This window comes from Elephas maximus, chromosome 7 (assembly GCF_024166365.1).
Source record: "Elephas maximus indicus isolate mEleMax1 chromosome 7, mEleMax1 primary haplotype, whole genome shotgun sequence".
Taxonomy (NCBI): Eukaryota; Metazoa; Chordata; class Mammalia; order Proboscidea; family Elephantidae; genus Elephas; species Elephas maximus.
In genome coordinates, this window is record NC_064825.1 from 75,748,101 (window position 1) to 75,762,049 (window position 13,949).

Here is a 13,949-nt window from a genome sequence, read left to right on the forward strand (position 1 = left end):
ATATGAAAAATTTACTGAAAATGAAAACCACAAAATTTTTAGAAGAAAACATAGGTGAGATATTTGGAGTAGGCAAGGGTTTCTAAGCTATGCTCCCAAAAGCATGAACCATAAAAAAAAAAAAAAAAAGATAAAAACTTGAGCTCTTCAAAACACACCATTAAAATAATGAAAAAGCAACCACAGTATTTAGAAAATAATCACCATACATAAATCTGATGGAAGGCTTATATCCGGAATCAAGAACTCTTACAACTCAATGATAGGACTACAAGTAACCGTATTAAAAACGGACAAAAGATTGAACAGATACTTTACACAAAGAAAATAGGGAGGGAAATATGGCCTGTAAGCCCGTGAAAAAAATCTTAGTCATTATGATAACAATGGGACCTCACTGCATAGTCAGTATTTAAAAGATTGACAGCATTAAGTGTTGACAGGGATGTTAAACAGCAGGAGTGCTCGTATATTACTGGTGGGAATGTAAAATTTTACATCTACTTTGTGAAATAACTTAGCAGTTTCTTTAAAAGTTTGACACATACTGTTATTTGATAGAATCATTCTGCCGTATACAAATAAAGCTTTAATTCCTTATTGCCCAAAGCTGGAAACAATCCAAATTTGTATCGGCAGGTGAATGGATAAACAAAATTGTAGTTTATCCATATAGTGGAAAGCAACTCAGCAATAAAAAGAAATGAGCCACTGCTCTACAGGAAAATATGTATGAATCTAGAAAGTATTACACTTAGTGAAAGAATCCAGATATAAGAGTACATTCAATATGATTGCATTTCTGTACAAAATACAAATCTTATCTGTAGTGAAAGAGAGAAAATCAGTGGTTGCCTGGGAATGGTGGAATTTTCTGGAAAGGGACACTAATGAACTTTTGGGGGGAGATGAAAATGTTTTATGTATTGATTTTGGTGGTAGCCGCCTGGGCATCTCTGTGTTTTTCAAAATTCAGCAAATTTTGTCTTTAAAATGAATGCATTTAATTGTATTGAGTTATATGAGTAATACCTCAGTGAAATTAGGGGAGGGGGAAATCCCTCCTTTCTTTCAGGAAAAATGTTATAATTCAGATATACACCCTCTGAGGATTGAGAATTCATTATTTATTTGATTTGATATGGTATGAACTTAATCAGCAACTTGCTTTTAGCTTTCTAAAATTACCTCTAACTCTTTCTCAGATTGCCCCCCCCCCAAAAGAAAGGAGAGGGTGGTTGAAAAATATGTGCTAATATTATGATCAGGCTTTTATAACAGTAATGAATTGTCATTGGGCAAGGTTAAATTATTTATGGTTGGCATAGAATTTCAAGTTTTATACAGTATTGTGTTTCATAACTATACCATCATCATTATATAGTACTTGGAGCTGTATACATAGCTTTCACAAATATTTCATCCTCAAAATAGTCCATGAAATAGATAGGACAGATGTTATCATTCTCTTTTACACATGAGCACACAGGCTCAGAGAGATTGTTAATTTGGTCACATAGCTGACAAGTGTTAGAGGAGCTGGGTTTCAGTGTCTCCACTCTAACATACACTGCTTCCCTTTAAACCATAATTTTGTTGTGTGAGCCTGATCTGTCTTGTCTTCTTCCTTTTTTAATTTTTTCTTTTGTAAACAGTAACTTTATCAATATGCACTCTTGATAAAATTCAGGTTTCTTGGTTTCTTTTCAGGCTGAAGTTTTAAATATTATTTCAGTGTATTACCATATTAACCAGAAACACTCTTGGGTATCCATGGGGTGACCAAAAAATAAGTATAATGGCCAGGGAATTCATAAAGTTTGAACATACTTTTGAGTTCCACAAACCAGTATATGAACAGTTGGCAAGCAATTATGTAATTTGACTAGCTTTCAGAATCTGTTTAACATACTAATTAAACTCATTATGATAATTTTCAGACTAAATAAACTTGAAGATACTATTATACTAATTAAAGGAAAGATTGAAGAAGTTCGTCTTCCTGTAGAAAAAGTGGATGTTATTATATCTGAGTGGATGGTAAGTGTTAACAGAAGAAATGAGCTTTCATTGGTAAAATTTTAAAAACTGAAAATAATTACTAAGGTAGTAATTTTTCTGCATCATAATTATATTTGATAAATGGCAAAATGGTGGTATTTTAAAAACAGCTATAATCTTTTTATGATACTTTATTCTGAAATGGCTATTCATAGTTTTTTTAAAAAAATTAGCTTTTTTTACCTTTAAAATCATAATACAGAACTACTATTTTTCTACTTTGTGAATTCGTAGAGACCTAAATATGTTTACTTAAAAGCCTCCACTGCTCTTAAGGACTTCCTAAGGCTATTCCGTCAGAATTAACATGGTGCTGCTGTTGCTATCCTAGTAATCTGTCTTTCTCCACATCTTTCTGATCTGTTAGGCAATGCAATCAGTGTCTTTTATCACATGAAGTAGAATTTATTGGTATTATTAAAATAATGAAAATAAGTTATATCTTATATGTTATATCATACAGCTTTATAATCTAGTTTTTTGTTCAAAGCATGAAAGTCAAGGTAGAATATTTACTTTAAAATATTTTGTCTCATCTGATTTCACCAGATAAGCTAAAGCCTACATACAAGATTTCTCGCCAATAGAGAATTTAAGTTGAAGACAGACAGCTAATAGCAGGTGTGCAGTCACTGTTACTCAGGGCACTTTTGTTAATGTCAAATACCAAAAAAACCCAGACCTGTTGCTATTGAGTCAATTCCAACTCATGTGACCCTGTAGGACAGAGTAGAACTGCTCCATAGGGTTTCCAAGGAGCAGCTGGTGGATTTGAACTGCCAACCTTTTGATTAGCAGCTATAGCTCTTAACCATGGCACCACCAGGGCCTGAAATGTCAAATAGTGAAGTAAAAACTGCAAACCAAAATGTAAAAACATTTGAGAGAAAAGTAGAAACACTGTGTAAAACACAGGTATAATTTCTAACACGGAATGCATGTATATTTAGAGTTCAGTTGTACAAATCAAAGGAATTTTCCTCTGAAATGGCCTAGAGATCAGCTAATAGTTATTAAGTACTGGTTATGTGACAAGTATTGTTATAGACACATTAATTTATGTTGTTTCATTTAATCTTGTTTCTCAGTAATCCATGGTTACTATGAGCTGTTTCATATAAGTGCTGTGCAGCAACTCCATCTCAGACTAGCTTTATTAAAAAGAAGAAAAGCATAGAAATAAAATTAAGGGGATCTGACAACTGATTTGACTTATTGATGTGCCAGTTAGAATGAAGATAACGTAGCCAGTATCTCCAAGTAAACAAGGGTTTCTTAACCACTTGGAAAGTTTTTCTTAAAAAGAAAAACTATTTGATAAATATATCGTCTCTAAATGAATCTATCAAAAAGTTTGGGAGCAGTAAGTTTTGCTTTGTAATTATCTCTAAATGTTGCATAAACATAGTAATATTTCACGCAAAATAACGGGAATTTCAGGGAGCTTTTGAAATTTTCAGACTTAAAGTAAATTCCAACTGGAGCCAATGCAGGTGACTGTGGTTGGTATTTACTCTTTTGTATGTGAAACGGTGTTTTGTTCTGTTTTTAACGCTAGGTTTAGCTTTTAACAGTTCTTAATCACAATATGATTGTTCTTCCTATGCCAAAGAATTTGTGTCAGCACTCTGCTTTCTCTTATGAATTGAGTAATAAGATACAAATTTTTCCATCTACAGTTAAAAATCCAACATTTCTATAAAGACCACAAAAAGATGCTTTGGAGAAAGCATATTTGAGGCATTTATTTAACAACAGCTTGAAGTAGTTTATGCTACATGTTGGCAAACATGATCTTTATTTCTCTAGGATATGTTTTATTTTTCTTAGAAAATGCATCTTTTAAATCCCTCCAAATTAGACTTTAGAGAAAAACTAAAAGACAGCCTTTAGCTCCTTTCCCCTCACCGCAGTTGGACAGTTTTATGTATCTGATAATAAAAACTATTTGGGTAGTTCTTACCCTGCGTAGCACAATATGCTTCTGGATATTGATGTTCTAGGAGTTTTCATCCCAAAATCTGAAAGTTGATCTAGAGTTATTAATACAGGCAGTACCTGGGTTACGAATGTCCAACTTTCATACAACCTGTAGTTACAAATCAAACCCCATAAAGCCTTTTATGTTAAAAATTTGAGGTACAAACAATGATTTGTAGTAACAAATGGACGATACTTTACAATGCACATCAAAACATTATTATTACTGTATTATTATGTTAAAAATGTTTTATTGTATCTGGAAATACTTCTTTAATTTTGTTATGCATAGAAAGGTACACTGTATACTATGACAAACATTTTACTAACTGATGTTAGATACGAACCTTTCCTAACTGTTGTGACTTACGTACAGATTCGATTTAAAGACAGACTTAGAAAGGGAACTCATTCTTAATCAGGGGACTGCCTTATACAGTTGAAGTCTTACAGCCAAAAAATGCAATGACTGAAATAAGAAATTAGCTGGATTGAGTCAATTTATGTGATTGTCTTTATGATGTAAACATTGAAAGATGTGCTGGTCTTGGGCTTGTTTGCACTTAGATGCATTTTGTGCCCTATTCCTGCTTTCTTTTTTATTGAAGGAGTTAACTCTGTAGGCTGCTTTTTCCGTGCTCTAGTGACAACTCTTCTCATTGGATTTAGCCAGTGGGAAACACTGATGGGAGATTCAAGGAAAGGAGAAGCCAAGGCATTTCTTCCCCCTTTCACTTTGCCTCTAGTGGTTTGCTGGCAAAAGCTGTTCCTTTTGTGACTTAAATTCTCACTGGACAGGCCTATTACAATTCCAGCATCCACTCTGTGACCTTGCTCTGGGCTCTCGTAACTGTCAGTACCTCTTCCTTTGTCTCGTTAGCCTAAGTGTAGTAGCTACTTCCTGGGGTTGCTAATGTCTAGGTTGTCTTACTGTCTTCTTGATGACTTCTCATATCTTCTATACTCTGTATAGACAACGTCCTGCATTAATTTTCCTGTACCTTAAATAGTCTGTGTAGTTTCTCTTCTCCAGGTTGGACTCTTAACAGATCTAAAAGGCACCTTTGTCCTTGGTGTGATCTCTGCCTTTATCTGGAAGGCATTATGACACAAACTATACTAAGTCACTGGAGTCTGAGATGAATGGAGCCAGTTGTTTGGAAACCAGGGTACTTCTAAAGCCCTTCATGAAGCGAAACAAATCAGGGTGTCCAGGAAGGGATAACTAAGGACTTTCCTTCTTTCTTGCCACAAAGGTGTAACTTTTATGTTTGCGTTATCTTAGTGTCTGCCTCTCCTTGTAATAGTCGGTAGAGTTGAAGTCCAGCAGATTACATTAAATGCTCTGGGTGGAACATTAGACGCTGTAATTTATGGCAGTAATTCCAAGGTGATCAACTCTGGTGCCTTTCTTGTTTCCCTAATGAAATGTGCATTTGAGGCTTTAAGTAGGCTCCTGCTAAAAGGTTTTGAGTCATCTTCGTGGAGTGAAGATATCATTTATGGTATCTTCTAAATTCTGTAAGTCCCTCCTAACTTTGGTACTTCCACTCGGATTTCAGAACTGAGAAGCTGAAAAATTCCAATATGTAATTAAAGAAGGGACAGACATGCTTTCTAAAATATATCCAACATTTTTTAGACGCTCCTTCTTTGACTGAAACAATGGGCAAGTGATAAATAATTGACCGTTTTAAATCTACAGCCACATTTTCATGAATCAGCATTTTAAAATTAAAATATATATTGTATAGAATCCTCTGTCTTTGAAAGTCTTTTTTATATATACTGTAGTAAGGATGCAAAAATGTAGAATGAAATAGCATATACTTTTTCCTCCCTTTTTAAAAGTAAATATCAACAAGAAAGGACACAAAGGTAATATGCCTTCCAGAATTGAGCACATATAATAATATGTACATTTGTTGTTGTTAGGTGCCATAGAGTTGGTTCTGACCCGTGGTGACCCTACATACAATAGAACGAAACATGGCCTGGTCCTGCACCATTCTCACAATCCTTGTTATGCTTGAGCCGATTATTGCAGCCGCTGTGTCAGTCCATGCCGTTGAGGGTCTTCCTCTTTTTTGCTGACCCTCTACAGAGCATGATATCCTTCTCCAGGGAAAATATATAAGACGAAGTCTCGCCGTCCTCACTTTGACTGAGCATTCTGGTTGTACTTCTTCCAGGGCAGATTTGTTCGTTCTTCGGGCAGTCCATGGTATATTCAATACTCTTCACTAACACCATGATTCAAAGGTATTGATTCTTTTTTGGTCCTCATTCATTGTCTAGCTTTTGCATGCATCTGAGGTGATTGAAAACACTATGGCTTGGGTCAGGGGCACCTTAGTCCTTAAAGTGACATCTTTGTATTTTCACGCTTTAAAAGATATCTTTTGCAACAGATTTGCCTAATGCAGTGGGTTGTTTGATTTGACTGCTGCTTCCACGGGTGTTGATTGTGGATCCAAGTAAAATGAAATCCCTGACAATTTCAATTTTTTCTCCATTTATCATGGTGTTGCTTATTGGTCCAGTTGTGAGGATTTTTGTTTTCTCTATGTTGAGGTGTAATCCATACTAAAGGCTGTGGTCTTTGATATTCATCAGTAAGTGCGTCAAGTCCTCTTCACTTTCAACAGGTAAGGTTGTGTCATTTGCGTATCTCAGGTTGTTAATGAATCTTCTTCCAATCCTGATACCCCATTCTTCTTCGTATAGTCCAGCTTCTTGGATTATTTGCTTAGTTTACAGATTAAGTATGGTGAAAGGATACAACTCTGACACATACCTTTCCTGACTTTAAACCATTCAGTATCCCTTTGTTCTGTTTGAGTGACTGCCTCTTGTTCTAAGTACAGGTTCCTCTGAGCACAATTAAGTGTTCTGGAATTCCCATTCCTTACAGTGTTATCCATAATTTGTTATGATCCACGTAGTCGAATGCCTTTGCAAAATCAATAAAACACAGGTGAACATCTTTCTGGTATTCTCTGCTTTCAGCCAGGATCCATCTGACATCAGCAATGATACCGCTCATTTTACATCTTCTTCTGAAACCGGCCTGAATTTCTGGCAGCTCCCTGTCAGTATACTGCTGCAAGTACTTTCGAATGATATTCAGCAAAATTTTTACTTGTGTGTGATATTAATGATACTGTTAGATAATTTCCCCATTCTGGTGGATCATCTTTTCTTTGGAGTGGGCACAAATATGAATCTTTTCCAGTTGGCTGGACGGGAACCTGTCTTCCAAATTTCCTGACATAGATGAGTAAGCACCTCCAGCACTGAATCTGTTTTTTGAAACATCTCAAATGGTATTCTGTCAATTCCTGGAGCCTCGTTTTTCACCATTCCCTTCAGTGCAGCTTGAACTTCTTCCTTCAGTACCATCGGTTCTTGACCATATGCTACCTCCTGAAATGGTTGATTGTCGACCAGTTATTTTTGGTACAGTAACTGTGTGTTCCTTCCATCTTCTTCTGATGCTTCCTGCTCCGTTTATTTTCCCTGTAAAATCCTTCAGTATTGGAACTCGAGGCTTGAGTTTTTTCCTCAGTTCTTTGAAGTTGAGAAATGCCCAGTGTCTTCCCTTTTGGTTTTCTAACTCCAGGTCTTTGAACATGTCATTATAATACTTTGTCTTCTCAAGCTGCCCTTTGAAATCCTCTGTTCAGCTCTTTTACTTCATCATTTCTTCCATTCGCTTTAGCTACTCTACATTCAAGAGCAAGTTTCAGTCTCTTCTGACATCTGTTTTGGTTTTTTTCTTTCATTCCTGTCTTTTTAATGATCTCTTGCTTCCTCATGTATGGTGTTTTTGATGTCATTCCACAATGACATCAGTGTTCAGAATGATCAGTGTTCAGTGTGTCAGATCTATTCTTGAGATGGTCTCTAAATTCAAGTGGGATATACTAAAGGTTGTGTTTTGGCTCTCGTGGACTTGCTCTGATTTTCTTCAGCTTCAGCTTGAACTTGCATATGAGCAATTGATGATCTGTTCCACAGTCAGCCCCTTGTCTTTTTCTGACTAATGATATTGAGCTTCTCCATTGTCTCTTTGCACAGGTGTAGTCGATTTGATTCCTGTGTATTCCATCTGGTGATGCCCACATGTATAGTCGCCGTTTATGTTGTTGAAAAAAAGGTATTTGCAATGAGGAAGTCACTGGTCTTGCAAAATTCTATCATGCGATCTTGCGACGTTTCTGTCACAGAGGCCATGTTTTTCAACTACTGATCCTTCTTTGTTTCCAACTTTCACATTCCAATCACCAGTAATTATCAGTGCATCTTGATTTGAAATACTGGTGGCATAACCTCCAGCATCACAGCAACATGCAAGCCACCACAGTATGACAAACTGACAGACAAGTGGGGCTTTGTAAAGTAACGATATAAAAGTATTTTGCCCCATTTCTCATTTTGGGCTGTCCTTTTCATAATGATTTGTTAGATTTCATTATATAATTCAGATTCGTATCCTTTGTTGGAGATGTGTGTGGCCAATATCTTTTCAAACTCTGTGACTTACCTTTTTATTCTTGTTATGATGTCTTTTGATGAACAGAAGTTCTGTAGTCAAATTGATTGGTCTTTTCTTTGTGGTTAGTACTTTATTTTTTTCCCCTGAGGCCATGAAACTATTTTCCACATATTCGTCACAAATTTTACACCTTTTACTCTCACCATTAGGTCTTTAACCCACATACACAGTTGTGGGAGTAAAAATTGCCATTACCTTTCCGTGGGGCAGTTTATGATACAGATCAAAATTTTAAAGGTGAGTATTTTTTAATCCAGGAATTCTTAAGGGTGCGTATTTTTTAATCCAGAAATTTATCTAAGCAGATACATAAAACATTCAACAAGGGATGCCTCTGTGTGTGTGTGTGTGTGTGTGTGTATGCATGTTCAAAACAAAATTATTTTTCTTACCTTTTCTTCAGCAAATAAGTATAAAAGATACAGGTATTCTTGTTTGATCGCCTCAGCTGCCTCGCAGTTTGCCAAGTGTGTGAGTGTAGTGTGTCATTAGAGCTGTCAGTTGGGAAGATAACTTACTCAAGAGAATTTTGCATAATTATCTTGAAAACTCTCATGTAACTTCATTATTATCACTTTTGTGATAAAGCAAGTGGTTGGCATTAGCACATTTTAAGGTAATAATGTCACATGAGGGACTGGGGAAATTGTTGAAAAACCTTTGCAATTCAAGTGTTCAGTATCTAAGCCATTGTAAATGTGGTAGTAAAATAAATAGGTTACATTACATCCCATAACATCTTAAGTTTGGATTTTTTTACATCCTTGGACATAGCAGAGAGTACAGTAGATTAGGAGAGAATGCTTATCCAGTTGCTTTTCAGATACCCCTCTATGACTGCTAACCAAAAGGTCAGGAGTTTGAATCCACCAGCCACTCCGTGGAAACCGTATAGGGCAGTTGTGCCCTGTCCTTTAGGGTCACTATGAGTTGGAATCGACCGGATGGCAGCGGGTTTGGTTTGGTTTGGTTTAGAACAGTGGTTCTCAACAGGGACATTTGGAAATGTCTGGAGACTTTCTGTGTTGTCACAGCTGGGTGGAGGGCATGCTGCTGGCATCTAGCGGATAGAAGCCAGGGGTGCTGCTAAACATCCTGCAATGGACAGAACAGCCTACACAACAAAGTATTTTTCAGCTTGAAAGGTCAGTAGTGCCATGGTTGAGAAAACCTTCTTTAGAGCTCTCATTTCTATGCTTTGATCATAATTCAACCTCTGGCTCAGGTCATATTATCCTATTTGAAGAATACCAGAGAAGTTTCTTTGTGCAGCAGGTATTTATTGAGCACCTAGCTGGGGTATAGAACAGTAAACAAGATAGACAGAGCCCCTGCCTTCATGTAGGTTATGATTTAATGTCTGAGACAAACATTAAAAAGCTTTTTAAAATAAATAATTACATAATTAAAATGTGGTTGCTATTCTAAAGGAAAACTACATCATACAATGATGAGTATAATAAAGGACACTAGGCCTAGTCTAGGGCATCAGAGAAGATTTTCCTGAGGAGGTGACATCATGACAGTATGTTTTATCACATGAATATACAATAACCCCCCCCCGCTAAAAACCTACAGTTAACTAGTTCACCAGATTAATGATGTACTGCCCTTTTTTTTTTGATATAACATATTACTAGATTTCTATGGTTCTCTGCACACTTAAAGCTAATAAATGTAATTCAGTATGCTACCTCCTATCAATTGAGTTATGTGTCTTACAACAGTTTGCTGTGCTTGTCTGCTATAAAGCAGTTAAATATTAACATATACTGTTGAATAAGATTATAAAAAGGATATAACTGTTTTTTTTCTATGAAAACTAAATTGCTTTAGAAAATCTCAGTAAGGGCAAATTGCTTTAAAAAAAAAATTGCTGTTCAGTCAGGTTGTGAGTAAAACAGTTGTGAACGACTAGGATCAAGGGGGTGGGAATTAGGAAAATCGACATGGAATCTCCACATGGCAGTGCCTTTGAATTTCCTTTCTATTTTAAAGTAATGATTTACAATCAATTATAAATGTGATTTACACAAAGAGGATAAGGCTTCTAATCAATGGCCTTATCTTCGAACAGTATTGGTAAATGAATTTACATTTATATGTTTTTACCAAGAATGTATCATTTTCAATTAATAACTGACTTCTAGTCTTAAAAAAAAATTTTTTTTTTTTTTGTCTTAGTCACATTGGATAGAATTTTATCTATGGTAAAGTCTTAGACAATTGGGAGTAACATTAGGAAAAAAGTCATCGAATATTGATTATTCTTTATATACTACTTAGAAATCAGAATTAGGTTTTGTAAGCTTGCTTCTTTGTTACAAGTAATCTTTAATTTTATTTTTAAGTAATTCCAGATTATTTACTATTTGTCACTCAGCATTTTACAAATTAACTCTTCATTTTGTTTCTACCTCTCTCTTCCCTCACATTTTTCAGTAGTTAAATTTTACTTAAATGTGTCAGAAATTCAGTTATATGAGCTAAAAAAAGTTAGAGAAGTACCTTATACTAACTAAAGGCATCACTTTTATCACTAATGTATCTGATCCGAGAAGATACTATGAGTGGGCATTTTAAAAATAGTATTGCCATTTCAACAAATAATGTTAATATTCTATTTCCATATTTAATTCAATATGTTCCTTTCATAGTAATTTTTGAAGTGTAAATGCAAGATTTAATTTAAAAAAGTAAATGTCAGTTTGAAAAGAAGAATACCCGTGAGCATCGTGGGAGGATATGTCGAGTATAATTCCCTTTCCAGATGGCACCCCTGCAGGTGAGGCAGCGGCCTGTGAAATTGCAGGCTGAACTGCACTGCGGACGAGCAGGTCACCTGGAGCACAGCCCTCCGATATCAGTAATAAATGACTGGGTTCAGGACCAAGGACAGTTCCCAGGAACTTAGAGGCTCACAGAGGGAGCCTGTGGTAAAATGAAGTTGAGCAAAGTGGAAAGTTGAGAGAAAGGTCAACTAATGTTAGTAATACATATAAGAATCTTTTCATCTGATAATATTAACTGGTATGCTAATTTTATCTCACAAATGTCATATATTGGTACTGCATATGTTGTAGCACTTACATTGATTTTCAAAACTAATATCTCCACATTGGATGGTAGCCAAGAGCCAGCAGTGTTATCACACTGAAATAATATGAATTGCATTATACCCATTATAAATTCCAGTCTTATTTAATATGCTCTACAGCCCTACTATTATAAAAAAGTCAAGAATACGTATATGTACAGAAAGCTAAGTTCTTTGATACACGGATGGGAGGGAGAAGGAGGGGGAATCACTTTATCGCTGTCTAGATAGCAGACAGTTGTTACTTATGGTGATATGAAAGGCAATCCCAAATATGGGTAAAGGCAGCACAACTTGACCAAGGTAAATAAAGACGCCAAGAAGTACATGCGAAAAGGGGACAATTTTGGTAAATGTTATAACATATATAATTTTGCAACAATAGTAAAAATAACCAAAAAATATGTGTGTGGTTACATAGGTAGGTATGGATGCATATATGTTTATAGGAAAGCATATGCGAGTAAATGCATATGCATCTATAGATACATCTGTAGGTATTGTATATACATGTTTGGGTGTGCTGTATATGTATTAGAAACCCTGGTGGCGTAGTGGTTAAGTGCTATGGCTGTTAACCAAAACGTTGGCAGTTCGAATCCACCAGCCACTCCTTGGAAACCGTATGGGGCAGTTCTACTCTGTCCTATAGGGTCGCTGTGAGTCAGAATCGACTCCGTGGCACTGGGTTTGGGTTTTTGGTATATATATCAACATATATAACAAACCACATAGGAGGCACCATTATGGAGGCTTCCTAGACATATTCAGACAACTTGCGGGATTGGTTTACTGGCTCAAAAGGCTTTTGAGAGCATAGTCTTGGGGGCCAATTTAGTCAATTGGCATAACATAGTTCTACATCTTATTTTGGTGAGTAGCATCTGGGGTCTTAAGAGCTTGTGAGGAGTCATCTAAGATACAACTATTGGTCTCTACTTCTTGGGGCAAAAGAGAATGAAGGAAATCAAAGGCTCAAAGAAGAAACTAGTTTGCAGGACTAATAGCCCACACAAACCACAGTCTTCTCTAACCTGAGACCAGAAGAACTTTATGGTACCTGGCTAGCACGACTGACTCATTCTGACCAGGGACACAATAGAAGGTCCTGGATAGAATGGAAGAAAAATGTAAAACAAAACTCAAATTCCTAAAAACAGCCAGACCTACTGGCCTCATAGAGACTAGTGGAGCCACTGAGACTATTGCCCTAAAATGCCCTTTGAACTTGGAATTGAAGCTATTTCTGCAGGTCACGTTTCAGCCAAATAATTGATTGAGTGGCTTATAAAATAATATCACCTGTGAGTGACGTTCTCCCTTAAACAATTAACTATATGAGAGCAAATGGTCAGCCTTTTCGCAAAAACAGAAACCCTGATGGTGTAGTGGTTAAGTGCTACGGCTGCTATCTAAGAGGTCGGCAGTTTGAATCCACCAGGTGCTCCTGGAAAACTCTGTGGGGCAGTTCTACTCTGTCCTATTATGGGGTCACTATGAGTCGGGGAATCGATTCGACGGCAGTGGGTTTGGTTTGGTTTGGCTTGGTTTCCCATAAGCAAAAATGAGAAGGCAAGGAGGGGAAGGGAAGCTAGATCAACGGAAACAGAATGGGAATAATGAGAATGCTGGCACGTTGTAATGAATAGCACAGAACAGTTTGTATAAAAATTGTTAAAGGGGAACCTAATTTTCTGTGTATATGCTCACCTAAAATACAATAAAATACTATTTTTAAAAAAATAGAGTAGGATACAGTTTTTAATCATATACCAGTGAAGAGAGAAAAAGAAGATAGCAAATGGAAAAGGTGAAAGAAAAAAGACTTAAAGTTTCTGCTTCTATTCACTTTAGCGTCAATTCTACCCTGCAGTAGCTGACCCTACATGATGTTGAGTTAGTGTGGTCTTTCATGGGTTTTATGTGTTAGCTGTGTGCCCCAGGCAGTGTTCTAAATCCTTTTCATGTATCAATAGAAGCATTTAGTCATTTGTTTTGAGAAATTCTCTAATAGTGATGGCTGACTCTGAAGAAATGAGAAGACATGGCATTTATGGAAGAGGTTTTTGATGCCAGGGAAGATTATCTTTTCTCTCTTATTCGTGTGCACTCTCTGTCACTGTTGTGTTTAGCAGTTGAATCTTAAGGTCAGCATTTTGTTAGGGGAGTTGAAAATTTCCCCAATAGTTTATCCAGCTGTATGACCTAAAATAAGATGCTTAACTTCTCTGGGGCTGATTTATGTAAAAACTA

The 13,949-nt window shown here is 36.3% G+C and overlaps 1 protein-coding gene across 3 annotated transcripts in view; it reads left to right on the top strand.

The window, feature by feature from the left end:
- The window catches only part of PRMT3 (protein arginine methyltransferase 3), a 121,865-nt gene that overhangs the window by 34,930 nt on the left and 72,986 nt on the right, over positions 1-13,949 (top strand). For all 3 annotated transcript variants that reach the window (XR_007518221.1, XM_049890710.1, XM_049890712.1), the window contains one exon: positions 1,941-2,040. Coding sequence is in view for 2 of the 3 variants with exons in the window: in XM_049890710.1 (XP_049746667.1) it covers positions 1,941-2,040 (100 nt within the window). In the remaining variant the exon portion in view is untranslated. The remainder of the gene's footprint in view (positions 1-1,940; positions 2,041-13,949) is intronic.